At 38.9% G+C, this 26,415-nt stretch overlaps 1 protein-coding gene across 1 annotated transcript in view; it reads right to left on the bottom strand.

Annotated features, from left to right (window-relative positions):
- Positions 1-9,123: 9,123 nt before the first annotated feature.
- Positions 9,124-26,415, bottom strand: part of CWF19L2 (CWF19 like cell cycle control factor 2) — an 85,557-nt gene continuing 68,265 nt past the window's right edge. The window contains exons 15-18 of the mRNA XM_068930345.1: positions 23,946-24,101; positions 22,247-22,327; positions 12,322-12,423; positions 9,124-11,446 (exon numbers count right to left, since the gene is read on the bottom strand). Coding sequence (XP_068786446.1) covers positions 11,306-11,446; positions 12,322-12,423; positions 22,247-22,327; positions 23,946-24,101 — 480 coding nt within the window. The 3' untranslated portion in view covers positions 9,124-11,305. The remainder of the gene's footprint in view (positions 11,447-12,321; positions 12,424-22,246; positions 22,328-23,945; positions 24,102-26,415) is intronic.

Genomic DNA, 26,415 nt, shown 5'->3' with positions numbered 1-26,415 from the left:
ACTAGGCAAAGACTCAAGTAACACATATAGGCTAATTAAAAAAAAAAAAGAAACATCAGATTTTTATTGCCTTAATGCAGCTTCACGTGCAAAACACCACAGAACTGGTAGCAACAGAACATTGCTCTACTTCACTGAGGAATCATACGAATATAAAAACAAAGGAAACCACGCGAGCACCTAAGAAACTAAGATTTAACAACAGTGTTTACTAAGAAATGCTATATTGTTATTCACAAAATATTCTGTTAATAGAATGGTCTTTCATGTGGGGGACTCAAGCTAGAGTTTGTTTAAATTTCACCACTGGATTTGTAAGGAAATAAGCTCCAGGCAATTTTTTCCTCAAAGTAACCACCACTGAATTTGGCTTTGTCAGCTGTAGTTCGTGACAGTTATACAATACTTCTACTGTATTGAATGTAATTCTCCATTTCAGATCTTCTGTCGGCCCACCTGTCAGGGAGAAATATTATGCTTTCCTTGATGTGAAACTGAATCCTGGATCATTTCTTTACTTTCTTGTGAAACACAGAGCATGGCTACAGGGAGAGATGGGATGCTCTGTGTCTATAAGTGACACACAAACCTTATGGGTGCTGGCTTTCTTGCCCCCGAATCCATTGCTAACTATTGCAAGATTCGTTGCCTCTGTACCAGGAGTCATACTCTATTCCCAAGCAGCATCATTCCTGCTACTACAGGGAAAAAAGTAGTATTGATAACACTTATTTATTCTTGTTCATTTCCTGTGATGCTGCAAATATTATAGCTTTTATAGATTTCTGGTTGGTCATACAACATCTGGGGGTGTTCTGTGGTTTGTAATATAGACAACTCTGGATTAAACATCCGTTATGAGTTACGCTGGGGTTGGTGACATATCGTCCCTTTCTTAAACCTACACTCCTGTGACAAAATAATTGCATCATTAGGCAAAGGAGGTGTGCCAATTCTCTAGAAACCACAGGCAATGGGCAAGAAGGATTAAGAAGGATTTCAAGGGTGACCTAGTGCACTGCACTGCTCCAAATCAGTCACCCGCCTATGCCATTCCCAATAAGCGCTGTTTAGCCTGTTCTCAAAAACTCTAGATCCTAGAGCTGTGGTGCCCAGAACTGGATATGTTACTCCAGCTTCAGCATTGCCACCACTGTCTAGAGCAGACACATCACACATATATGAACAACTTGTACTTGATCAACTCTTTACCTTTGCTCAGATCCTTAATTACAGATTACAGTTGACATAAGTGTTTCCATTCCACATTGGTGCAAATGGTGAACCTCACATACAGTACGTAATTTGCATCTTATCCTACCAAATCATTCTTCATTCACAAAACCTGTTAGAGGAAAAAAAGTAGATTGTTTTGATAAGATTTTTTTCTTAAAGAAGATAGTATGTCAAGAACTGGGAGGGGGTCAAGGAACTAGCTAAGGGAAAACAGCAAGGGATGATGTTGCAAGTGGAAATATCAAGAGGTTACAAGCTCTGTTTAATCACTTATTTGAGGACTGGTGCAAAACATAGGCCTGTACTACGAACACGGCTCATCAGTCAGATTTGGGAGGCACTGTCAGCACAGTAATAGATGAGGATATCACAGCAACCAAAAGATGACATATAGGACTGGAGTAATTGAAAAGAAATGGAAGGCAGCATTAGCTAGGGATTAATATAAGGCATGTCTCCTCTATCTTACTAGTTGCAATGATACAAGTAGAAAAAACCTGGCTAACTTAAGTACAATCTTAAGATGCATCAGGAAAGTTATTTCTTTTAAAAGGTAATATTAATGCCACTGTAGAAGTGGGATTGTGTCCGAAACACAGGTCAGGACATTCATGCTCAAAAAAAGTAATTTAACTCAAAAAAATACACGAAGCTGCAATGATGATCAGGAACAAATATTTGTCTGGAAATCCAAAGATGGTTTTTGACCATCAGACAAGTGAGTTCCTAAGCAAATGAAGGAAGCTGCAACTATTGGCAGTGTTAACTGGCTGGATTATAGGAGGCTATGTATTTGCAACATGGATATGCATCTTAGGTTGCATCTTTCAAGCTGAGTACCATCTGGCCTCCAGCTTCTGCTCCAGAGGGGCACAACTCTCCCACAGGCACTCTCGTTTGTCTTCCAGGCCAATGCAGAGTTCTCAAATATCGTTGGGCACTTCAAATTACACAAGATGCAAGGTTATGTTTACCAGCAGAGTCATAATTCCTGTATATATTGGGTAGTACTTCAGGAATACACTTAATATGGTGCTAGGGACACACAGATGATCCAGTCATCTCCAGCAAAAGGTATGAGTCAGTATATTCATAGTCAAAAGCCCAGCGAGACCAGTAGGAAAGAGGTACCTACTTGCATCTCTAAGGAGACCAGTGGTAGCTCAGAGTTAGCAGCCCTTTCCAGCTTCATGGGAAGCACAGAATTTTACAGCACCAAAAAAATTGTTTTTGCTGTAGACATCCCAAGAGTATGTCAGTCAGGTCAATAAATATGTGGCTGTTCCCACAGGAAAAGACTGCGTAATCTAGTTACTGAAACCACAATCACTAGACAACAATGAGGAAAAGAATAAGCTATGTTTATTGCAGCCAAGCACCAATTTTAATAAAGAACTGGAAGTGCAGGTACAGAAAGAAAATAAATGAACGCTATTCAATTTTAGCTCTGGTCCTGACTCGTTACTTTAGGAATCCTCACCAGGCAGGACATTCAGGTGGCAAACAGGTTGCAGCAGCAAGTGTGCTCCAGTGGAGAGCACACTGATCTCCAGTGTACTCCTTTGGGGAATTAGCTATTTCCTTTGATTACCGTCCTTTTCTAATATCTGGCATTAAGTTAAATCTGCATTGACTGCAAACGGACCTTCAGGGTAGCTTCCAGCCAGTTATCTTCTCAGAGAAAAAAAAAAAATACTCTTTTCTTCAGAGAGTCCTCAGAGTTCCTTCAAAGTAAAGATGTCAGATACCAATTTCTGTTCTGCTCATTCTGCTGCTTCATGTAGAACCCTTGCAGACTAAGGTTGCATGTGCCAATGGAAATGCAAAGGAAGCAAATTTATTTCTTCCACAGTTTTATTTCCACTGATGCTTCATGCAAATAAAGCCAAGATTCTGCCACAAGATGGCCAAACACTTCACAAACTAGACCATTCTTTTTAGTTTAGAAGATAGTGTCTTCTTACACTTTCCCATCCCTTGAGACCTTAAAAGTAAGTATTAATACATTTAAATCACAGCAATTCACAGAAACCAAACATGATAAATGAATAGGCTAGAAGACGGGTTGGAGAAGTGAGCATCCTCACTGGTCAGCAAACTCACTCCCTAGGAATACTAAGGGATCCATCACGCAACTCTCCTATGGACAGAGAAAGGTAACACAGCAAATTGGAGTCCTTACAACCCCCCTGCCCTCTCCTCCTCATTCAAGGAGGATTCAGGCTTCCTTGCACTGCTGTTGTGTTAGATACGAACTCATTCACAAATGCCTTTTTAGTACTAAATATTTAATACATCATAATCAAATTACTGTTCTCATCCACCTGTATTCCTCTGTTTGATTGTATAAAAATATACTAAAGAAAAGATAACATTTCAGTTTAATTGCAAGACTGAACATGTTTTTCATTAGCGGAGAGGAAGACAACATAATTACCACAGAAAGCAGTTTACGTAGCCGCTGTGCCTTATGTCCCACAAGCTTTCATTTGGAATCTTTCCAAAGAAGCTAAACATAAGAACTGTGCATTCATAAATCATTTTAAAAATGCTGTTGACAGATAAAGATCACTTAAAGGAAGCATGTGATCAACTGAAGCAAATGGAGTCTTGGGGAAGCGTAAGGAGTCAGAAATTTGTCCTATTAAGATTTTTTCTACCTATGAAAGTAATAACAGTAGGTATCGATCCCTAACCAATATAGTCTCTAGACTCTAGCGAATGATTCAATTAACCAATCAGGCCAACCAACATACAGGTAAGAAGAAAGGTCCCACTACCTTTATTGATTAGGCCAACACCATTATGGGAACTGAGACGTGCCAGCCACATGTGGACACATAAAATGGAGTCTTTTAATATGGAGCTAAATCTCACCTGTAGCATGTACAAAAGTCTTCTTCCCGTTTCCAGAACAGTAAGCATCGTTTGTTCAAGAACAGCAACAGTGAAAAACCAAACAGGTGTTGCTTTGCAATGAGGGTGAATGTGCCTCATCTGAGATAGACTCTAGAGGATACTAAACCTGCTGAAATCTACTGATAGTCTTTAATAGGAGAAATACAGCTGAAGAATTACAGATGCGTCACCTCAGCTTTTGATCTTGTAAAATTCCAGATGGTGGAACTATTTACAAGTCGGACTGGAATTTGACCTTCAGTCTCTCCTGGAGCTCTAGGACCAAGAAAAAAAAAAAACACCACCACACAATGCACTTGTAGACAAGGTGGACCTTTGATCTTGTTTGAATGCCTAATGCCCAGCCCACTTTTCCCCATGGAAATCCAGAACACAATCATGAAGTTCATCTCTCCCTCACCTTTCCCAGACGCTATCTGCTTCTGGCTCCTTTAAATTGCTTTTGCTACTTGTGCTGCCCACAGCAAGAGCAACAGCCACAGCAAGAGCAACAGTATCAGAAGTTGCAGCAAGTCCACCAACAATGGAAGTGATAGCAGGTAAAGTTGCCTACACAAGTGCCATGGTGTACACAGATGCAGGATCAATTTCTAGGCAGCACAATGCAGTATGCTGCTTAATTTTGCAGATGATTCAAGGTACTGTAAAAACTCATTTAAGAGCAGAACTAGAAGTCAAAACAATCTCAGCAAAATAGAAAAATGGTCTAGAAAAGTAAGTACAAGACAGACAAGAACCTACACTTGGGCAAAAATATTCAGCTGTGAGAAGAAACAGCTAACTAGCAGCAGCAGAGGATCTGAACATTGCAGGAGGTCATGAGCTTCAATATGTCACATGCTCTTGTGAAAAAGGCAAACACTGCATTAAGGAGAATAAATAGAAGACTGTTCTACCAGGAATGGCAACAACCCTTTAACACCCCAGTGAGATGCCACAGCCACTCCAGACACTTTCATTACATCAAATCTCTCTTGAAGTATAGAGACTTAGTCGAGACTTAGAGACATAGTTTAACCTGAAGAATAGAATTCATAAAGACAACTCAATTGCAGCCTTCAAACATGTAACAGTATGCTCCAAAGAACAAAGGGAATGATGTTTTCCATATCTGCAGTAGACAGGACAAGAAACATGGGACTTAATTCAAGGAAAACTAAAACAAAACATCAGACAAACAAATACCTAATGATGAAAACAGCAAATCACCAAAAGAGACTGCGTAGGATGGTTGAGAATTTTCCATCATCAGAGGCCTTAAAGAAGAAGAAAGATCTAGGAATGCCACAAATGCAGCTGATATTGTCTCGGGACCAACCAGATAACTGTAACTCCTCCCCAGTCCTTCTTTTCTGATTCTATGGATGCTGCACACAAATTATGAAGGCTCCAAGTTCATTTAATATATTTCATAAATTCAGTGTTATCAGATTAAGTACCTGAACAAGTAAAGCATATGCAAGGAATTACAAATTAAAATTACATCCTCCCCATGATAATGGATAGATTCTGATTTTCTTAATAGTGTAAAACGCAATGCAGCTCTAGTAAAATCAGAGAAATCTCTCAACAGTTGTTCTCTAAATTTAATCAATATATGGCATGAAATGCACAGTCAGATGGAGAACAGAAGTGTTAGTAGTACTGTGACAAAAAGTAGCCATGACAGTTTTTGTACCTTTTTATTCTGATTATACCTTTATTTGCAGTAGCAAACCTCCACTATCAACCAGGGACACAGTGGCCTAGGGAAAGACCCAGTAATTCAGTACAAACTGGCCAAATTAGCTTAAGTAAATAGTTCCTAAATCTTGGCAAGTATTGCTAAGTACTTGCTGAGACTATCTACCTACTGAAAGAGCAGCTTAGATAAGAAATCAGTCCTAGTCCTGCACTAGCAGTCAGGAAAGTACAGAAACACACAACAACAGCAGAAAATCAACCTTTTTGATTGAAGTTGCCCACATGAATTCTAAATGACCTCTACATTCTCAGTTCCTATTGCAGACACTATTGCACCCAGTATTACCACCAGTTCTCTTCCTCCTCCTCACATGTAACTTCTCAGCAAAACTTGGACTTATTGCTGGGGTCACTAAACCAAAAAGTTGCTCTACACAAAAGGGCAGGACCTGGCAGCTGGAAGAGCTATAATGCTCTCCAATAGCTATAAAGCATGTGTCTAGGCCTGGCTATAAAAAGCATCTAGTCACACAAAGATCAGTTTGCATCCCTGAACAAAACCTTGTAAATCTGTGACAACACCAATGGAGCAGTTGCACAGTGATAATTGAGTATTTGTACCATATTTAATAGATCAGCTCTGTTAGCTGTTTGTATCTTGTCCTACAACAAGATGATCTTAATCTCAGAAAAGAGCTTACAGGAACCTTGAGAAGGCATCTAGGCCTGTCTCAACACAGGATAAACTATACCTATCTGTCATTCCAGATAAATGAGTGACCCAGTGGTCAAGTTGTACTTTCCCTGATGTAAGTGACAAGGTAGTTTTGTGTTGCGTGATGTGCCAAGGGGCTTTCCGTGTACCTTGCTCAGGTCACATCTGGGAGACAGGACGACGGGTAGGGTAAGAACACTTGCAGTTAAAGATGACCTGCAATTACGCAGTTTTAAAGCATTTACAGCCAGTACATAATTCTAGTACTTCATGGGCACATTATCATTAGCTTCAAAATAAACCGAGATACAGCTGGGCTGTTGTGCTTAGTTCACCAGAAAGACGAAGACTGATCTGAAGACCTATATTCTATATAGGTATTGCAGCAGTATTTTCTTGAACAGAAGCATGTTATCCTTTCTTCCCATTTTAACTACATAAAAAAGCAACATCTGGAAAATGATACATCACCACAAAACTACATCAATATGCACATGAGAACCATGCTCCTAGCAAAGTTAGATTTCTAAAGTCTATCCTATCTTGATTTGTAAGGGTTAGAAAGGACATTTACAACTAGGACCTTGAGTAAAATACTTCCAAAAAAGCTATGCTTAAAGTAAGAGCATATCAGCCTATGCAGCTCGGCATCTGCTCATCCAGCAGTCTAGCTGGGATGAGAAGCAGAAAACAGGCTTTAATTATTAAAATATAGATGCAGAAGGTAGGAAATTGCTAAAGAAACGCACACCAATGACAGAACCTTAACAGACACATCAAAATGCTACTTATTTCCTAGATTGCAAGACATTGGTGTCTCCAGCCCTGAGAGGTATTAATTTTAACATGCTATTTTCCAATAAGGACTTGTATTAAACTTAAAAGTACTAGGTTGAACTCAATGCATTACTTTCCACTAAATTACACTCAAGTATTATTCTGGGAGTAACTCATTCTTTGGATTCATAAACAAACAGAAAAAATGAGTCCAAACAGACCTAATATTGAATGCTGCTATTATTCATTTCCTTGCAAAGCAATAAAAATTCACCTTGTACCCTTTCAGGTATTTTAATAAGTACAAAGCAACAGTCTGCTACTGTTGCACCAAAATCACACCAAATGCATGATCTTATAGCCTTAGTCCAATGGAAAACACAAGAGAAGAAGGGAAAGACAAGTGGAATATGAACATATATGAGAACTACCTATCTGGAAGAACACTGGCAACTAAGAAAGAAAGAACACAAAACAAAACCTGTGTTCCCTCTGAGCTGAGTTTACCCACAGTTTCTTACACTGGATGATCTCAGGCAATCACCTTGCCATCAACGAACCATTATGGTTATGCAGAAGGATAACCACACCAAAGCAGCTTTTGAGCACCATGTTTTGAGCTAATCGTTTGCTACAAATTCATGGTGTGGTAAAAACCCAAGATGCCTTACCTTCAATTTGACCAAAAGTAATAACCTCAAAAGGTGAGTCCTTACTGTGAAGACGATTGCCTCATGCTCCAGGTAGCATTCTAGAGCAACCACGCAGGCCTGGGGAACATCAGGTTGAATAGTATAGCATAAGAAAATGAAGGAAGTGAACATCTCAACAGGGGCCTGCTAAGCTTGCTTTCCCCAAGACAAACCCAGGCTGGAAATCTTCAAGGCAACAAAGTCAGAACCAGCTTGACTGTGAAGATCTGCTTGACTGTGTCATCCATCCTCTGTAAAGAGCCTAATAACAAACATAACTAAGCACAAAGCTCTGGTGTTTGAGCTCTTGCCCAGACCTCACCCCGTGCTTGATCAAGCAGTGGTAATGGTGCTGTGCTGGTGCAGCACTGTTCTCCCTGAAATCGCTGAAAAAACTGGAACGTAGCTGAGAGGATGCAATCTCTTACATGCAGCAAGAAAATACAAAGTAGGGGAGTAACCTTACTTCAAAAAAAAAAGCTGACATGATAGCAGGCACACACTGAATTTACAGTGTGTAAATAAGAACACACTTCTTACTAGTGATACACGTTACTCCCTTTCTGCTCAGTGTGTATAATGATTTACTTGAAGGGGGAAGTTCCCCTTTTTCCCCCAGTTGCACCCAAGAGTAAATAGGAACACATTTATAGCAATGTAAAAAATCCAGGTGCAGATCCCTGTTCTCCCTAAAGAGATCAGAATTTACCTATTGCACCTCCTACTGCCCAAACCACTCAGCTATTGGGTATCCTTCCTGATGGAAAAAGGTCCATTTAAAATATTTTAATATTTATAGGAGCAAGAACTGAAGTCTAAGTGTCCCATGCCTTCCACATAAGTGCCCTAACAAGCTTTGTTCACCCTCAAGGCCTCAAGAATATTTAGAGCTATTTATGAAGAGCAACAGCTTAACTTGAAGATATGAATGCAATCAATTAGAACAGGATACTCTTCCCAGTGCATATGGTAAGCACACTGTCTCCTATTGTGAAAAATATTAGCTTAAGCCACTTCACTCAGATATTTCAGAGTCTTTTCTTGCCCAAAGATTAGCAGCTTTGCTAAAACCGGAATAATAAAATATGCAAAGACCATGAGTCAAGGAGGAAGACTTTTCTATGTACAGGTTAAACACACATTTGTTAAACACACTTTGTTAAACACACATTTTCCCTTGAGAAAGGCAGATATTGGGCAGAAGTGACATTATTTAGAAAAAACATACCCCCAGTACAGTGCTAGGAAAAGATTTTTCCATGCCCGTACAGACAATTACTTCTGCCGCTTTGTGGCTATCCTCCAAGGCAGCGGATGAGACCAAAGGCAACACACGCTTTCAGACGAAATGCAATCTTTAGTCATGCTTTATAGTAACAAAGGTTGCACTTGACCTAAATTTGCTTTGGCTTTACCACGTTCTAAGCAATGCAGCTACTATTTCATAACCTATTTGCTGTAGTAGCTTAAAAATCACAATCAACTGCAGAATAGTGGAACTGGCCCTTATACCTTTGGCTTGCATACAGTATGAAACAGACATTAAATGACTAAAATGATCATGGCAGCTTAATTTTAAGTTATTTTCCTAGCAGTGAAACAGATTTACAAAGATCCAGCAGAAAATAATTCACAACACAGTAGATTTCTACCTGCACTAGACCCATTGGGCAGAAAGGAGGGGGAAAAAAAAGCTTCAGGTATGACAGAAAAATGGCCTAGCTCTTCAAGGAAGTTGCAGAATACTATGGGACAAGAAATTAACACTTTTTCAACCCTATATTTAGTGATCCATCTCTTGATTTGAGTTCACAATTGGCAGAGCTGTGCAGGCAGATGGCTCAGTAGGAAAAAAGCTGGAAGCTCGTTGTGACAACATTGCACAGTGTCTTAACCCTTGTAAAATCTAAAGGCCTTCCATTTGCCGTTCTGAAGCCTTTCCCCAAAACACTGCAGTCTTTTGCTTGCAAGTTTGCACCCTTTCCCTAATGTACCTGGAGGACATTTTGCATATATTTCTGCCCTTGTCCTTTTTCTGGTCCTGTTCTCCCAGTTCTGCACTTGCAAAGCCTGGGATTTGCTTTGTCATATTTCCCGTAGGAAGTGATTGCCTCTGGTGCAAAAACCACCCTTTCTTCCCCTCACCCTTTCCTACCCTCTCTTTTGTAGCTTTTACACAAGAGGAAGAACAAGACCTCGTGAATAATATGGTAGATAATAGTCATTCAGACAGCTGACAAGCATTTCCCAGTGATATCCATGCATAATGCTTAACAACCAACTAGCGTGAAAAACCTGCCCCTGGTCAAAGTGTGTTCCAGTCAGCACTACTGCTACCATAAGCAGGAGCAACCACTTGGGAGTTTGAGTGGGTCCCAATAAAAACTATATATTTACTACTGGAAAAGTATTATGGGGGACCACCTCCCGCACTGGAGAGGACAACCAAGGGAGAACACTAATCTGGGGAGATCCCCGTGATGATTCTCTTCCTGGGTGGCCACTAGGGAGTGCTTTTCCTTTAAGCTCCCTCTGCCCTCCCCCTTTCATTTTTTTTTTATTTTCATCAAAAATAACTTTCACCATTAAAGTTCATGTTTGCCATCAGCTGTGGACCTTGTCAAAAAAATCTTTGTGCATGTAAGTCTGTCTCATTATCCTTTGTGCAACAACTCAGTTTGAAAATAAAACTTCATATTAAAAGAAAGTATAGAAAACTACATCAAATCTTGTGCAGGGGGCCAGCAGAAGATTTATCAACCATGTCACATTTGAAGGTTTATATTGCTGTAATGACCTCAACTTAAAAAAACACCACAAGAATGCAAAAACAGAAAATGATTTTCTATAAAGGCTTCCTTCTGCAACAATACATTAATTAAAATATTCTTAAAATTTACACCATTTTCTACAAAATGTCATTGCAATAAGTAAGCAATAACTCCGTGTTAAATACAAGAAAAAACTAATTTGCAAAGATTTTAAAAGTTCCAAAAGCAGAAGGGCATTTTAAAGAATTCCAATAGCCAAACGGACACTGGTCTTTTGGCTCAGTTGAAAATAAAACACAAGCCGTACACTTCTAATTTGTCAAGCTTGCAGAAACCAGAAACAGATAATCAGCAATTAAACAATATTCTTAGCTTTTAAAATACTTACTAGCAATACTTAACACACTGGTGTTATACTTAACACAGGAAATATCCTTTAAAATAAAGTATGGCTTATGGAGTCCTTGACAGCTTTTGCTTTCAGTCCTCACCCAGTCAATTACTGGATGTACTCATTCTTTACTTTTGGTAAAGTCATATGGTTTCCACCACTGTGCAAACTGCAACACTTTCTTTCTCTGATCCTCAAAGTTCTGCCTGATTCCTTTTCTCCAGAGCCTCGGTTCCAAGTCCAGCATGCCACCAATGATTTCCTTTGCAAGTAGAACAAAAATAAATAGTGATAAATGCCAAATTACCATATTACTTAATGCTATTTTGTCATAAAAATAGAGGAATAAATATTTTCAAATCATAGGATTATTTTATTACTGTTTTAAGTGCTAGCTGTTAAAATTGGAAATTCTGGAAAAATATACCAAAAATAAGAACTGTAGAAAGAAGAAACTATCTTGTTAGATGGCTGCTTCAGCAAAATTCTCTTAAGTACAGCACAGCAACGCATTGCAAGACTGTTGCTATATTACTACATTTGTGACTAAAAAGAGAAAAGGTCACAAAAAAAGCAAGTGCTATTTACTTGGCTCTTAACTCTACTTGTAATAAGTTCTATTACTCCCCAGTCCTTCCTACCATTTTTGCAATATTGTCTCTTCCAATAAATTACTGACGTGTCATAATAAAGAAATGAAGATTTTATTGCAGCTCATCCTTTATATAGCACATTCTGTAACAATAGAGTCATTTAACCACATACACATTGCACTAGGAGCTGTCTACGAGTCTGTGTGTGTATACATCCTAAATTATACAATTAGAGTAAGTGTGCCTATAAATAGACGCAAGTGTTTCCCATCTATCAAACTATATGTTAAACACGTAGAGTTCCTCTAGAATCACATTCTGAGTATCACCCAGGCAAAAAAGAAAAAAAAGAAAAGAAAGAAAAAAGAAAAAACAAACAACTGTTCCCTTACAAGCTAACTTATAATGACTTATCAAAAAAAGCCATCTAAAACACTCTGATACGGCACATCAAAGTGACTCCATTCTGGCAGCATTTCATTTAACTACTTAAATTTTACAAAACAGAGAATCATTCCCAAATTCATCTTTTACATCACAATACCTTTCCAAAATAATGAGGGAACTTGTGTTGATCTTCAATGACATGAGCAAATCCTCCTTGAAGACCAAAGTCCACTGAAAAGTATGGCAATCCTTTAGGAACCTATATGCACAAAAAGCGTATCTTTAAATGTTTATCAGACTGTAGACATTCAATTAACCTGCCCGCAATTTACCGAATTTGGAAGTGGCTGTACAGTTGATAGTATTACACTTCGTTTTAAAGCATCTCTCACATCAGCTGCGTGTAACATAATGCTGCACAGTAGCACTAAAACAAACAGGTAAGGCAAAAGAACAACATATATCAGCTAGAGAAGAGGATACTGAAAACCAAGACGATGATTGCCAGGTAGCAGAACCTACAAAAGAGACCACCACAATATATTTCCAAAATATATTTCCACAGTTGAGATTAGTAATCCTAATAAAGACTAGGATTAGAAAGAGATTTAAGAAAAAACTCCACTTTTGCAAATTTTTCACATTTATATTTAATAACTCTTTGTATTAACATGAGAATAATAATTTTATGCTGTAATCTGGGGAGAGGTAGCCAACATTTTCTTGGGTCTCCTAAGTGGGATCATAAGCAGCAGCAAGAATGAAATGGGACATTTAGCAACCTCTGCACATAAAGACATGAACAGAGACACAACAGTAATGAAAGCTCCTAGGAAACTTTTTAGTTTTTGCTTCAGTGCTTTTTCTTTTAAGCAGGAGGAAAAGAATATTTAGGGCATTTAAGAAGTATTAAATGTAAAATATTTAAATTGAATATTTTGTAACAAATTATAACAAATTAAAACAACGGCCCCCAGCTATTTACAAAGCTAAGAAATGTCTTTTAGCATGGCCTAGAGCCTTCTAACAACCTCAATTCTATGAAAAAGGTAAGGCACAGAATATTCATGTCATTCCTTAACTTGCTCTACACTACTATGAGTTTTTCAAAACCAGAATGCAACTCCTGAGATTTTCCTTGTTCCTCTTTCCCTTCCTGGGTGATTCTGCCGGTAACAATTCCCGTTCCAGTAAGGGAACATGCCTCCCATTGGAGAAATTTCACACTTGAACATCCAAGCTCAGTTTAGTCTGACACTTCGGATCAGACATCCACCAAATGCTGACTCAAGTGTTCTCATTTCTGGTATTGCAACTAGCAACGTGCATCCATAGTTTAATATAAAAACATGAACCGACTCTGCAATATAGTGTGCTGATAAGCTCTCCCTGACTTAATCTTAACTTGCACTTACATTTACTTTATGGAATATTTTGGGACTAACAAATAGGAAACTAAGAATATCTCCTGGTGGAGAAAGAAAAAGCAAATCACATTGTGTTAGAAGCATGTATCATTTAAGTTTTTTTAATTAGGAAATCAAATGAAGTTTTGTTTGTTCTCAATGTCTTGAAATAGACAGAAATAACACTTCCTAGAAATATTTTCTCATCAAATAGAAGCAATATTAACTAAAGAAAAACATGCCAATGGCCCCTCAGATAACCACCTGTATAGGAAATCTAGAAGAACTCCACTGAAACATAGTGTTGGGTAGGACAACACATTTAAAAATGCAGAGCCACCCAATTATGACATAGCCACCACTGTTACCTCATCTCTACCCCTCCCTCCCAAAACATTGTTGGAGATGTTGAATGCAATTTAGGGATGTAGGACTCATTTCCTCCCAAAGAAGGACTTTTATTAATGATGATGAGTGCAAAAATGATTCAATTTGAACAGTGCAGAGGGGCTACAATACCATCTGGTCTGAATCAGGGTATCCTGTGTTTGCTTTGCCTGTTTTGATGATTTGATGATTCTCTCTCCTTTGACCAGTTTTTTTTTTTTTCTTTTTCATAGTCTACAAGTCTCCAACAGTCGTATATTGTTGAATCCAGACACTGGACATAACGAACTGAAAACTATAACAGCTAAGTATCCCCATAACGTAATTGACTATGAACCAACATGCTGAAATGTGCAATATGATCTAGGAGCTAAGAAATTCTGAATTCTTTTTCCAGCTTTGCAAATGACTTATTAGAAGCCTAATGGCAAATGTCAAATTTCTGTGCTTCACTTGCAAAACAAGAGTATTTCCTAGCGGATTTTAAGGACACAAACCATCTCAAGAAATGTCAGAAAATCAAAAAGAGATAAATTACTCTAGTTACCCTCACTCCTAATACTTCGATGCTGCATGATTAAGTATACTCTAATCTCTTCCAAACATATTATAGGAAGCCTATTATCCAAGGGGATGAATACTGGTCAATGCAATATAGTCTGAAAGTAAGGGAAAATAAAAATGTACTCTTAACAGCACCTTGTTCTATAAAATGTCACCTTTCAAAGCTTAGTCAATGGGACTTTGGACTAACATACTGTTTTCTATACTATATTTAATTACACAGCCTAGTCTTAACGCTATCAGCTCAGAAACGTAAGCATAAACAGCAGCATACAGATTCTGACGAACCGGAGATGCACTGCACTTGCAGTGGGAGAAATACAATGGTTCTAAATGAGCCCAAGAAAAGGGATTGCCCATTCAGTTTCACAGCAGGAAAGCCTTCAAAAATGCAGAGCTCAGATTTTCTTCAAAGCTCTGTGAGGCTTTTGGTTCAGCTGCAGAAAGAGATACAATGGGCATAACCTTTTCAAAACAAGCTGAGGAAGCCACTACTATATCATCAGGCAAGGCATGGAAAAAACAGGTTAAGCTAAAACCAACTGAAAAGGGAATTTTTGCATTGTCTACTTAGGGTGTATTTTGGACAAGAACACATTCTTAATAATGAAGATTTTCTCCTTCAAAATTCATGACACTCAGATAAAAAAAGATTCTCTGTCAACACTGTATTTAAAGACAATTGGTTCAGATTTGTAAGAGATCTGACAAGAAATTTACGTTGCATGCAACTTTTACCCACTTGTCTCTTATATTCAAACAAAAACATGGAAAACAAAAAAACAAATGAAATACCCTAAGAACTCCCGGAAATACTAAACCCATCCCAGTAAGGATGTCAAAATTCTAAGTCAGCATTTTCTCTGATTTCACACATGGTTTCAGTGGACTTTAAAGTTTTCCTGTAAAAATTTATTCATATTACGTAATGCAGCGTAAGTATTCATTCTAACATTCTACATCTTAAAATAAGGAGGTGTATGTCTTGCATGCTGCCCCTATTTTCCCTGAATCATATTTTATAGCCCCTACAAGAGAATATACATCTCTTGTTTCTCTGCAGGCTTGCAGCTTATGTTTAGCTAAAAGCAATCACGTGGCTTTTCAGCAAGCCCTTAAAACTTCACTAGAGTTGTCAATAATAAAGCATCAAAATGTTTCCACTGCTCTGTTGATTCATGGATTTTGCCTTGAGTTCTACAAAACTTAACACATTGGACAATCCTGGCCCTGCTAAAGCCAACAGGAATTTAACCACTGACTCTAGTAGTGCCAGAACTTAAGTGCAGAGCTTGCTTTGCCCTGTTGATCAGATATACAGGGTATGCAGAAATAGACAAAACGTGCCTAAACCAGGTGAGCAAAATACACTGCTCAGCACACCATCTGCATAAACACAGGCAAGATAAAGTTCACATACCACTCTAGGATCCTTCTTAGATTGTACACTTTGTCAATTACGTTCTCCTAAAGCACTGCATCTCCAAAAATGACATATAACGTCAATAATCAAGGTAACAGCCAGAAAGTTGAAAACAAACACCCACTGAAAACTAAACCCGCCAATTACAACAGACCTTCTTGCAGGAAGATGTGTCAGTAAGATCACTAGTCAAAAGCCTTCATCACAATCTAGGCCACAAGACACGCAGAAGGAACTTCCCCAACTCTCAGACAAAGATACTTTAAAAAAAAAAAAATCTATCTATAGTGTTTATATAAAAGCATTACCTAATTTCCTTAGTCTACTTCTATTACACAATCAGTAGTTATTTAGGCTCTTGACAAAAGACCCCTGCCAAAAAGAATACATAGTCTTAAAGTGTCTGTTCAAAGAGTGTTTTCAATGAGCATCTTATGCTATCCCAATAACATGAGATAGATAAATTCACAAAAACATCTCAATTTGTAGTGATATGAGCCTCACCATGCAGGCCATTAATGAAGATATTACATAATACTGGCCTCAGGATCAAGGCCCAGAGGACACCACAAGCGAGTGGCCTCCAGCCACACCTCATGCCACTGATTACAACCCCCTGAGTCCAGCAGCTTAGGCAGCTCTCAGTCCACCTCACTGAACTCTTCTCCAGCCTGCACTTCCTCAGCTTGTCCACAAAGACGCTAGCGGAGGCACCGACAAAAGACTTACTGACGTCGAGGCAGACAAGCTCTCCCCTCGTCCACCAAGCCACTCATCTCATCACAGAAGGCTATCAGCTTCGGTAAGCATCATTTCCCCTTTAAAAAGCCATGCTGACTACTCCCGATCACCTTCCTCTCCTCCACACGTCTGCAAACGGCATCCAGGATTAGTTTTGCTCCATCACCTTCCCACGGATCGAGCTGAGGCTGACTGGCCTCTAGTTTCCTGGATCCTCCTTCTTGCCCTTCTTAAAGATAGGAGCGACATTGGCTCTCTTCCAGTCCTCAGGAACCTCTCCCAGTTGACATGACCTTGCAAGGACAATCACAATTGGCCTCACAACATCATCTGCCAGCTCCCTCAGCATTCAAGGTGCATCCCATCAGGGCCCATGCACTTGCGTATACCCAGTTTGTCCTTATTTGTGTGCATATGCTTGAGGTGTCTCTTGTCCACATCACCCTGCATCCTTTGCTTGCCAACCCAATCCACCATGTCCTCACTTGATTGTGGGTTGTTATTTCCCTCCCTCATTGTTTAGAAGTTCTTCTGAACACAATATTAAGTTTATCAGGGAGAATTTTGGAAAAAATACTGAGCATGTATCAATCAGTTCAAGTAACAGATTTTTAGCAAAATGTAGAAACGTTTCAGCAAACCCATTTAGGGAAAAATCTACATTATGTGGCTGGATTCTTACCATAATCCTTCATGCCAAAGTGCAGTTACTGAGGTTTTCACAGAAAATTCCAACTGGAAACAGGTTGCCATATGCTGAAAAGGATTTCCTTTTAAAACAGACTAAAATTCCATGGGTGGGGAGTCTTCCATTGACAAAGAATTAAAAAACAAAAAACAACCCATGCCAACCCGAAGGATATTGAAAAATTCAAAGTACACCACGAAAAAAATCTGTATGACCTTCAATACAAGCTGATGTGCAGAAGAAGGTACCAAAAGTATTACTCAAGTTAATAGCCAAACCTACACCTTTCAATAAAAATGAATCACCTAAACAAGTGGGACTGGAATTGTTTCTCTGAACCCAGCCTCTCAACCCGACACATACGCTCACTGAGTTTGTCTATGAAATTGTTCATACTATGGATCAACATATTTTTGTTGCTTATAGATCATAATCCATGTATAATATTAAATAAGACAAAAATAGTGTATTTCTTTTGGCTGTAGATAACAGCTAAAGCAGAAAGGGTAAAGTCTTAGGGAAACCAACGGAAAACAGCAACAACTCCAAGACAATGGCTCAGGCAGAACAGGAGCGACAACTTTGGCTACTTTCTGCCTGACCCTCTTGAGTCCTAGTAGCAAAAAAAAAAAAAAGCGTAAGTATCTATCAGGGCTGGCAACTGACAAAGCAAGAGAGGGATCCCTGGGCTTTCCACGCACCGCAAGGTAAGATATTTACTGGGGGGTTTTCCTGTCAAAGAAATCTAGATAGATAGCCCTACTCCCTGTGGATGCTACATATTACTGAGTTCTTGATTTCTCTGTCATGATCTAGCAAAAAAAGTTCTACTCGCATCACCTACGAAAGCATCCAGATGATTAGGGAGATGAATAGGAATAAGATCTCTAGGGGCAGAATCACTACTGCCACAACTGACTGTCATAACAGGGATGAGCCTGCTTTTCTTTACCTATCTGTTAGTGTAGCTGTCATATTGGCAGTCACCATTCGAACGGAGTGATTATGGAATGTAGCAGTGAACATGGTCCTCTAAGTTTGAACACAACTATAATGTTAAATAAACTCATTACAGTTTCTAGTCTTATATTTTTTTTTAAGGCTCATCAGCATATGTAAAAATTCTTCTCTCCTTCACAGGAATTTGGGGAAGTTCAGGTTTTGGAAAACTTCTGCGGTTGACAGGATGAGCAAAATAAATAGAAAGGCTTACGGCTTCTGACATTTCCTCCAAATGATAGAGTCTGACAGCTAAAAAGCAGTACTGTAAAAGTGAAAGATGAGGCAAACCGCACGCTGTAGCATGGTATGTGGTAGCATATACTGATCAATAGAGATCAAATAAGTCTCTCCTGGGCTGCTTTTGAGTAGGAGTTTGAATTCATGCGGCACATAAAAACCTTGTCAATTCAGATGAGGAAATTCCTGGTTTTTCCCCCCTTCATTTATAACATTTAATAAAAGAAAAGTTTGTGGATAGAAAACGCTCCCCATGTATCCTGCTGAGGACTAATCCAGTGACACAAAGGCCAAGAAATAACTTGCATTTCAAATACTGACTTTCCTCAGCATAGAGGTAACGCTAACGCACACAGGAGAGGAGAATTCAGCCTTCTTTAATGCTTGCCCAACTTCACACTTTGCTTGAACTGAGCTACAGCATGTCAGGTTGACAGTTTACTTAAAACTGGGAGCGTTAGCAATGACGTTGATGTAAGTTTCCGAAGTTGGGGTGCTACAATCAGGATGTTTGGTGTCAAATTAAGCCATTTTTACCATCTTAACACGGTGCTCACAAACTGCTAAGTCATCCTCACTTCAGGATTCCTACAGGAAATGATTCTGACCATGGAAACTCATTGAAAAAGAAAGAACGAGGGAATTTTTTCCATGCAATTTCCGTAAGATCTACCTTCTATTCTCTTCCCAGAATATGTTCTCCCTGAGGATCTCTTGTCAGGTTGGAGTCTCAAGTGATGGACTATGGAACATACTGTGATTTTAGTAAAGCGTTTCTGCATAATGGTGAGTGCTGGCTGGCAATTCAAAACTAGGCATTTAGAACAGTCCAAGAAGCATCTGCAACAGTATTTCAGTAACCTTTCCTGAAGGAGGTGAGCTTGGACATTTGCCAGGGGCACAAAAATTCCCCACAGTAAAACTATCAGTCCCAGTCACACTCTGCTTGAACACTGAGAGAGACTCAATCTTATACAACTCTTATAAATCCCTTGCCATAAATAGAGTCCCATGAGACTAATGACTGAGTAGTGAGCCATCCTAGCCAAAGCCCTACCTCCCCCTTATACAAGGCAACTCCACAAATTATCTTTGTCCATTTGGCATCTAGAACTGCAGCTATGTTCTAAATTCTTCTTTTAGTTCCCATTCTTACGGTGTCCTGGTCCTTGTTCCTTTTGTCTGCCATAGTGTTGGTTCCCCTTCCTTATCTCTTCAGTTTCTCACCTGGCTTGGCCCTGGTTCTGGTTCCTAATTCTGATTTTCGGTCTTGCCCACTTAGACCCAATGGCTAGGGTTCTGCCTCTGGACACCACTTTCCCTCTTTTTGTATACAATGAGCCCATTAGACGATGTCTGCTCCTCATGCCAGACATCACCATCTCATAATACAACTCTCTGACTTGCAGCCCTCAGCTCAGCCTCTAAACTGTGTTCTAATCTTTTCCTGAATGCTGCTGACATTTTTCGTTTCTTTTATCCCTACCTCTAACCACACCTTTGTATTTCTCAAGCAGAACAGTCTTTGCTCAGTCTAAGTCCTAACCTCTTGTTTTCTTGGGTTCTCCCTCCACCACTAACTTCAGACCAGCTGTGCATACTGCCAATATGACCTCTGACAAACAGTCTCTGGCCACTCACTCAAATGCCATTTTCTTCCACTCCCCAGATTCTATTCATGTTTTATCACTCCCGTTGGTAACTTTTCTCACAGACATAACAAAACAGCTGTGCCCTCAGCACTGGGGTCTAACTTAGCTTTTCCAGCTATAAGAAATTACCTGTCCCTTTGTATACAAATTTCTTGACAAGGCAACCCCTCAAACAGAGATGACGGTACAGCATTTCTCAAAACTGAAAATTTTCTTTGCTACCTCAGTTATGCTAAGAGTTTAGTTAGGAAATAAAACACCAAATCTACATTTCCATAATGAGCTAATATATAGTATTATATGAGCTATGAATGGTAAGCGCATCAGCATGACGTTGTTGGAATACAAACACAGAACTGCAATAACTTTTGACTAGAGGAAAGGTATCTGTATTAAAAAAAAACATCGCATGCGTTCAGTTAGAAATAGCAAAGCTAACAAACGAAGCAGAGTACCCTAAGGAATAAAAATGGATACACACGCAAGACTGAGAAGCAATGACAGAAATTAAAATATTGAAATAACAGAACTGTGCAACAATTTAAACTTAGATGCACTTCAGCCATTTAAAGGGGTATCTTGACTTAGTCTGAAAACTGGTTTGCCTTCAAATGGGTATATAACACAATCACAGAAATGTATGGCTAAGAATCTTAAAGAAACCAAACACACTGATATCCTGTCATGAGACGAGATCAATTATACTTCATTCATCCATGACCACTGTGTTTTTTTCTCTATCTGAAAAACCAATAAGTAAAAGAAATCCAGAACATACCTAGTCTGTTTTTTGGTTACGTACACCTTAAAGTTTAAACTCTTCCCTAAGTCTTTGCTACAAATTATTTGAATCCTTTCTTGCCTGCACCTAAAGGCCCTAGTGAACAATTGGGTAGTATCTTCTTTAAAGCAATCCTTTGTATACTGAAAATTGTAATCATATCCCTTTTCAGTCTTTTCCTTCCCAGACTGCACAAACCCTAAATGAATTTCTCATTTACGCTCTCCTTTTCTGTACCTATCTTAAAATGTAGTGTCCAAAAAAATGGACCTGAAATCTTGCAGCCGCGGCCTCACTAGTATGAAGAGGGTAACCCATAACTGACTCCCATTACACGACATTCCTGCTTACATGGCAGAATAAAGTTTGCCTTTTTGTTTACAGCACCATTGTTCATTTAGCTTGAGTCATCACAATATACAAAAACCCTCCTTCTATACAGTCACCAACCTCCTTACTCCTCTGCATTTAATTTCTCCCTCTTTGACATATCATTTTTCACTTATCAAAATGTATCTCCTCTCTCTCCTAAAGTAGTATTTTTATTCCAAACACGTTATATTTATTTAAAAATTTTCATAAATTAAATATATAGTGCTATGTAGTAGTAAATAGACATGACAAAGTCTATATACCATATATTTTACTTTAATATTAACACGATGGAACAATCTTAAACCTAACAATCTCAATATCGTCCTTTTAACAGCTCTGTGTACAAAGATGTTTCAGTTTAGTATCCAGGAGACAGAGTACTGCTCCCTTGTTTTAGGAAAAAAAAAAAAAAAAAGGATTACATGACGACATCTCCTCATAAACTTAGCAACACAGAAGACTATTCTAGGTCAATGCAGAAGCTACACAACGCTTTTCCAGCAAAGTAATTTACAAACCTTTGATCTATCTTAATTCTTAAAATTAATCAAGAAAATTACACTGGTACATGCCCTCAAAACGCCAGCTTTGTTCTCAACCAATGCTTGCAGCTCAGCCCATCTGTTACTGAAATAAATGGGAATCTTTTCACTGATGTCTATTAGCAGTTCACTCAGACTCGTAACTCTCATTATGTCTATGCCATCTCCTGGTCTGCTAATCTAATTTTTTCCCCTCTCTTCTCTCTTTGAAACAGTTAATAACTCAGAAAGATGACAAGAATTTGCAGAGAAACTCAGTGTTCAATATACATGTTATTACTTACAGATTTCCGAACATCTTTTGAAGAAAGATCAATTAACTTCTTGTTCATGGACCACTCTTCATCGGATTCCATTATAGCTTTCTGTAAAAGTTTTTTCATTTTATCTAAATGTGAAAATAGTCCTTCACACAGCAAGCAAAGAGCAAACTAACTTTTCAGTGTACTAAAGTGAATTATAAGAAATACTTTGCACTGCGAATACCAATTAATTCTTAACAAAGCAACTTTATTTCCAGAATTCTCTTAAATTATAGAGGCTATTGTATAATAAATTCAATTCTGTTTCTCTTTTTTTTTCTGAAATCTAAATTTTGCCTGACACAAATTATCTCTAACAAGAAACTTTCAAATTATTAGAGACTAAAAGGTCACTTTTTTTTTTTTTTTTTTAACATTACGGTTATACAAAATCCCTTATGAATTCATTGCACTACATTAGTTTTTAAAAAAAGAGTAGGGGGCTACTCTCAGAGGAAAATCCAGCTTAGAAGGCTGATTGTGTTCAGACTTCTCAAGCTACCTCTATATCCCCCACAGTATGGAAGAAGGTATACTGTAAGGTAGAAGGTATAGTGCAGGTAGCTTTTAAATTTCATGTGCTGTGTACTTTAATGGTGAAAGTTTCTGAATGAAAATTTTATGCGAATGACATTACATTAAATTTTGTATTTCATCTTTCTTTTACAGAAAACACAAGATTTACTAGCACTTGAAGCACAGTTAACAGTGAATGAAAGCAACCAAGCGGACAGTTTCAACTGTGGTGAAAGTTATTGCTTTGCTGTTTGTCAGACTGACTGTTCCACTTCATCAAAAACAAATCAAAATGATTTATTTCCAGAAACCAAAAATGAGTTTAAGGAACAAATAAGTTAATTATAAATATGAGCGTATGTGTGCACATAGTCAAGTTTACCCTTCAAAAGTTTTTGGTTTTTTTTCAGATCCTACATCATTAAAAGGTAAATCATAATCCAATCTCTAAAAAGCTTAACAGTTGTATGTACTTTTTCAGTTCTGTGCAGAACAATCAATGAGCCTTCCCTTATAGGGTCAATGGAAAGAGAATAGAAAAGCTACTGAAGACAGATCTATCATGCTGCTTAATGTTAATCAGAGACCCAAGATACAAGTAGAGTTTGGGCCTACTGAAACAAAATGGGGATGGAACAGAGCAGCTTAGGTGGTACACTGTAGCATGAAATAAGGAAGCAATAGTGTGTTAATTCCTGCCTAGGCAGCCTGTCCCAGTGCTACAGGAGTTGCGTGTTGGGTAGGTTTGACTTTATTGAGGCAGGCAGCTATTTCCCAACATAACAGATTTGCTAGAATAGCTAACACTATTTCCTAATTTTATGCTTGCTAAAGCCCATGTATGGAGTTTTATGTTTATGCTGCAGGACATAAGTGAGGAGCATTGCAAATCCTTACAGCTCTTCAAGAAACTACACTTCTCCCTTCTTCTTCCAGTATTTGTCAATAGTCGGACTCAAGACAACTGCATAGCGACATACAGCTCTTCTACTGACTACTTCAAAACCAGAATTACCTCACAGGACCTTTTTCAAGATCAAGGAGTATTGATTCACGGAGAAAAAAAAGGATCTATTTTTTTCAAAAACAGTACCTGAATATTAAAAAGTTTTCCAGGAAAATATTATGATAAAGCCAAAGACTAAGATAAAACATTTTCATATACCTTAAAATAAATTGGAGCCATATCTCCTACTTCTCTTGGAAGAGGAATGCATTCATATACCATGTGACACCGCTTCTTCATACTCATATTTGTTTCTAGGAAGACACAGTCCAGTTCCTTAGCTTCAAACATCTTCACCAAAGCCTTTCTGAACATCTGTTTAAAGAAAGTATGTATAATTTGAATTAGCTTCTGAAAGCTTTCAGATGTGTTTTATACCATATTCATATTCATTCTGTATTTCAGCAGTTCAATGTGAATGACATTTTCCCATGATACAAAAGAGAGGGAGTCTAGAAAACTGCTGTGAAATATACATTTTACTTAACAGTACAGACTCAGTTTGACCAAATACCACATCTTTTCTTTTCTACAGCGGAAATTGAAACTATGCTGAACTTTCTAACGGTGAAGTTCCATAAAACTATGCGACTTTAACAGGAGCTCACAAGCTTACCACTTCCAAGAAGTTAATGTCTGGGCCTCTGTGATTCCAAATGCCATTATCCTTCCTCTGTTCCTTCCAATCACACAATTTATCAAAAAATGACATTCCAATTAGGCATGCTTGACCTTCAAGGCAGATATTAACATTGCCCTAAAGAAAACCATGGCTATAACCATCATCTTCACTATACAGAAGCTAACCAAATGCAATACTGTAATGTATCCGGCCTCAATGCACATTTACCAGTTCCCCTTCATAGGATATAGGTGTTGCACTTGAAGTGTTATTTCTCTTCATAATTCTATTAGTCACTGGTGTCAGGGCCCTGCATACTCCCAACATGTTCTGCAGCCTCTTCTCCCTGCCAGCGCTCAGGTGGCCAGCGCTGCCAGCCAGCTCCGGCACGGCGTGACTGCAACCTGGGGCCAGGGCTGGGCAAGGAGGAGCTGTGAGAAGTGGGGCCTGGCCCCCTGGCCCCAGGAGCTGCAAGCGAGCCCTGGCCCTCACCCTTGGCTCTTGCCCAAGCTGCGTTGCAGGGACACTCGTGCCCAGCCATTAACTGGCTGATCCTGACCCTGACTCGACCTTAGACCGGCCTCGTCACAGCAGACTTGTCTGGCGATCCAGCTATGGCTGACCCTGGTGACCATCACAGGACTCTGCTCACCTTGCCCAGGCACCATGGGGCTGCCCCCTGCCTGCCTTGCTGTCACCCGTCACTCCTGGCGCACCTGCTTTCGGGAGCAGCCCCGCTCCCCAACTCTTGGCAGCTGGCATTTGCAAATAAGAGATGGAAGAGCATCATTCTCTAGCCTACAGAGCAGATGCTGAACCAATTTTTTTCAAACACAGTGGATGATTCCAGAGATGCCTTCAGAGATTCATTTGGAAATGCACAGAAGATCTGACCTTGTGATAGGAAGAATGTTTCAGAAAGTGTCTCAAATTAAGATCTTGAGATCTACTCTTCTAAAACAAATACCCTTATTAAAAGATCATACCTGCTCCCCATAGCATTTCCACACTGTAAACCTAGAAATCACCAGTACTCTATGAGTCTCATAGACCATAGGTACCATAGATCTATAAGACACCACTCACCAGTTATACTTTTTCCATTGATTTTTTTTTCCATTACTGTCAAGCACAAACTCTTGGAAGTACATACAATAGAAATAAAAGGCTAATCCTATCTAAAGGTTTAAAAGTTTCCTATCTTAAAGCAAATGGAAAATTGATGAGTCCAACAAGCATAAACAAACAGAGCTATTCATAAATGTATTAGCAGATACTGAAGTGAAAGAAATGGAAAACAAAGCACCATTTTTTTCAGTGCAACAGGACCAGGAACTGACCTCACTTCCCCTCACCTTTTTGTCATCTCACATAATAGGAATCAAACCAAAAGTTTAAGAAGCTTCACCAAACCAGTAAACCTTAACTAAGTATTTAAGCCCTCCAAAGCAGACCCCTGAGCCCTCAATCTGTCTTCACGAACAAGCTGCCTCCTGCAGCGATAAGATAACACTACCGACCCCACGCCCAAAACAGCCAATGAACTGAAGCTAGGAAATATTGCCCGGTAAATACATCACTGTATTGTGATTAATACAGGACTTTATTGGGCAGGGTGACAGATGTGACAAGTTTTCGTCTGTTTTTTTCCCCCTAGACCTCTCCCTTTGAAATACAACAAAACAAGCAATCACGAGATAAGCGATAAGCTGTCCTTCTCAGCCCGAGCCTATTGCTTTACCTCTTCTCCTACAATTAAAGGAACTTTAGTTTTCAAAAAGAGCATTAAAACTTATTGTAAAGAAAATAAGTAGAACGGTTTAACTTTCTCTGTGCTTCCCCACCCGCCAAGAAACCCACAAAACAAATTACTACTATTCATTAGATGGCATAAATTACTGCATGAAAATTCATTTCAACTGTGATGATTTAGAAAAAGCTGGACTCAATGCAGCCACATTGCTCCCTCTCTCCTCTTCATTAATACCCCATTCTCGTAGCATAAGT

This window comes from Struthio camelus, chromosome 1 (assembly GCF_040807025.1).
Source record: "Struthio camelus isolate bStrCam1 chromosome 1, bStrCam1.hap1, whole genome shotgun sequence".
NCBI classification, from domain to species: Eukaryota; Metazoa; Chordata; class Aves; order Struthioniformes; family Struthionidae; genus Struthio; species Struthio camelus.
This window is presented reverse-complemented; position numbering and strand designations above follow the sequence as displayed.